Source organism: Echinops telfairi, unplaced genomic scaffold, assembly GCF_000313985.2.
Source record: "Echinops telfairi isolate 266 unplaced genomic scaffold, ASM31398v2 ScPeMD7_60;HRSCAF=208, whole genome shotgun sequence".
NCBI classification, from domain to species: Eukaryota; Metazoa; Chordata; class Mammalia; order Afrosoricida; family Tenrecidae; genus Echinops; species Echinops telfairi.
The window spans coordinates 414,494-417,850 of NW_022103958.1; the positions used below are offsets into that span (position 1 = coordinate 414,494).

Sequence of the window (3,357 nt, forward strand, 5' to 3'; positions counted from 1 at the left end):
TAATTTTTACTTATCTAAACTGGGAGAAAGATGAGGATTTCTACTTTGGTAGAGAGTTATAGTCTCAGAAACCCATACAGTCAGTTCTACTCTGTCCTATAGGGTTGCTAAATGATATATAATAAATGTCATCACTTGATAGATATAATTTTGTAGAATTTAAATTTAATCATTTTAATTTTAAAAGAGATGGACAGAATGATTATTTGATTATTATATAATACATATTGTGCATATTCCTCTTAGTTTTAATTACATCTACATTTTCTTTGCTCTAGTGTTATTTTGTTATTAAGGTAGACATTCAGAATGAGGCTACAATTTTGAGACAAAGGTTTCATTTTTCTTTTTTGCATATTAGTTTCTAGAGAATAAAATATGACACATTTTAAAAATAACTAGGAAGAAAATTCAAATACAGAAATGGTGATTATATTGATTTGAACGTTTTAAAACAATTTTACTGGCATATAATTGACATGTAATTTAAAACAATTTTACAGGCAACTATTGACTGGCATATCAATAGCTCAATCATATTACAAAGGTTTATACAGTCATCCCCACAATCAAATTTAGAACATTTTCTTCTTTCTTGTATACATTGTTCTTAGCTTCCCATTTCCACCAACCTCCCCTGCCATGCTTTCAAGAAACCATTCATCCAGTTACTGCCTCTATAGATTTAGCTATCCTGGATTCAATGTACAGAAAAACATACCCAAAAGAACTAAACAAATATAAAACCAACAACAATAACAAAGAAAAACAGAAAAATCTCTATTGAAAAGAAAGAAAATGTAAAACTCTAGAACAAATGTAAGTGGGTACAAAAGGAAATCCAATGATAAGATGTTAAACTTTAACCAAACTGCATCTGCCATCAAAGCTACTTTCCAATGCATTCTTCATGATAGCAAGGCTATTGCCAGAGGGGTGGACCCCAAGCTCTTGACACGTGTGTCAGAATAGAACTGTGGTCAGTAGTGTTTTCATGTGATTATTCTCTCAGAAGCAGACATTAGGCTTTTATTTCCATGTGCCTCAGTGTAGCTTCAAGCCACCGATGTGGACAAATTAACCAGTGAACAGGTTAACCAGTTGCAATATGCAGGGAGTTCTGGAAAGAAGTTTGTCTCACTCATTGATATTGGATTGTTCTAACTCACAGAGAACCTGTAGGGCAGAGGAGAACTGTACTTGTTGGTTTCCAAGACTGTAAGTGTGCATGGTAGTAGAATGCCTTATTTTTCAATCTGTTGAAAAGTTTTTCAATCTGGTCATTTCAATCTGTTGACTTTGCAGTTAGCAGCCCAATGCTTAACTCACTATGCCACCAGGACTCCCAGGAAAGAAGTTTAGACACTATTACTTTTATGGATGAGGATTATCAGTGAGAAAAAACTACTACTAAGTCAAAAAATGTATCAGTAACTCTTTGCATCAAATCGAAATAGTAATCCACATTTTTGTTTTTACAGCAGACTTTCTGAAAGCAAACAAGCGAATGGCCGAGGAGAATCTCACAGTTGTTACTGAGTTTATACTTTTGGGCCTGACAGATCAGGCTGAAATGAAAGTGGTGCTTTTTGTGTTGTTTCTGGTGATTTATGCCATTACCGTTGTGGGAAATCTGGGCATGATCTTCTTAATTCGAATCACTCCCAAGCTCCACACACCCATGTATTTCTTCCTCAGCTGCCTCTCATTGGTAGATGCCTGCTACTCATCTGCAATTGCACCCAAAATGCTGATAAACCTCCTGATGGTGACAGGAACAATCTCTTTCCCTGCTTGCATGGTGCAGCACTTGTGTTTTGGGATGTTTGTTACCACAGAAGGTTTCATGCTGTCGGTGATGGCGTATGACCGATATGTGGCCATTGTGAATCCTTTACTTTACACTGTTGCCATGTCTAAGAGAAAGTGTGTCGTGCTGGTCACTGGTTCATGGTTATGCGGAACAATTAACTCATTAATACATACAGTAAGCTTGGGAAGACTGTTCTTTTGTGGGTCAAATGTTGTCAGCCACTTTTTCTGTGATATCCCTTCGCTACTAAAGCTTTCATGTTCGGATACATCCATGAATGAGTTGTTGCTGTTAACCTTCTCTGGAGTCATTGCCATGGCCACCTTCTTGATTGTCATCACTTCCTACACGTTCATAGTTGTTGCTATACTGCGGATCCATTCAGCAGCAGGCAGGTGGAAAGCCTTCTCCACCTGTGCCTCTCACCTGACTGCTGTGACCATATTCTATGGGACCTTAAGCTTCAGTTACATTCAGCCGAGTTCCCAGTATTCGGTAGAGCAGGAGAAGGTGGTTGCTGTGTTCTATACACTAGTGATCCCCATGTTAAACCCATTGATTTATAGTCTGAGAAACAAAGAGGTCAAAGATGCAGTGAAAAGGGTCATAGAAATGAAACCTTTTCCCTGTTGACTTTCCATGTTGATCCTACAATATTGCCTATGTCAGTTCTCAGTCACTTGTGTTTGCAATATTCTGTGAATGAGTGCTTAAGTCGCTAGTGGTTTTTTTGTTTGTTTGTTTTGTTTTTAAGATTCTTCATGCTTTTCACTCATTTGTTCACATCTGAAAAGGTCAGCCTGAAAAGGAAAGCTATTTAAGTCATATAGCTATGTTTTTTAAAAAATGTGTCCCATCACATTGGGCCTCGTCATGCGCACTCCCCTAATACAAGAGCACCTTGCTCAGCTAAACGGTCATTTCATGATATCTATCTTCCCGACATGATCGCTGAAGACAGATGTGTGCATAAGAAAATGTGCTGAAGAAAGCTGATGGAGCCCAGCTATCAAAAGATATAGTGTCTGGGGTCTTAAAGGCTTTTAGGCAAACAAGCGGCCCTCTAGCTCGGAAACAACAAAGTCCACAGAGAAGAAGCACACGAGCCTGTGCGAACATGAAGTGTTGAAGGAAACAGGCAGCAGACACCAAAGAACAAAAACCATCATTGTGTGACCACCTTCCACACATAAACGCTGAAGACGAATGTGTGCATAAGTAAGTGTGGTGAAGAAGGCTGATGGTGCCCGGCTATTGAGACCTATAGCGTCTGGGGACTTAAAGGCTTGAAAGTAAACAAGCGGCCATCTAGCCCAGAAGCAACAAAGCCCACATGGAAGCAGCACACCAACATGTGTGATCATGAAGGGCCAAAGGGACCAGGCTTCAAACACCAAAGACGGGGGTGGGGGGTGGTGGAGAATCATATCCTCGTTAATGAGGGTGGCGCATGATGAAGATCCAATGCCCATCTCTAGACAACTGGACATACGTTACAGATGGGTAGTGGGGAGATGAGTCACTTAGGGTACAATATAGCAATA

General features: G+C 39.4%; 1 protein-coding gene across 1 annotated transcript; it reads left to right on the forward strand.

The window, feature by feature from the left end:
- The first annotated feature begins 1,507 nt into the window (after positions 1-1,507).
- Positions 1,508-2,446, forward strand: LOC101642060 (olfactory receptor 1052-like). Its single transcript, XM_004708522.1, has one exon. The coding sequence runs from the start codon at positions 1,508-1,510 to the stop codon at positions 2,444-2,446; it is 939 nt and encodes a 312-aa protein (XP_004708579.1).
- Positions 2,447-3,357: the final 911 nt, after the last annotated feature.

Coding starts and splice junctions, on each gene's coding strand:
- LOC101642060 (XM_004708522.1), top strand. CDS start 1,508: ATGGCCGAGGAGAATCTCACAGTTGTTACTGAGTTTATACTTTTGGGC.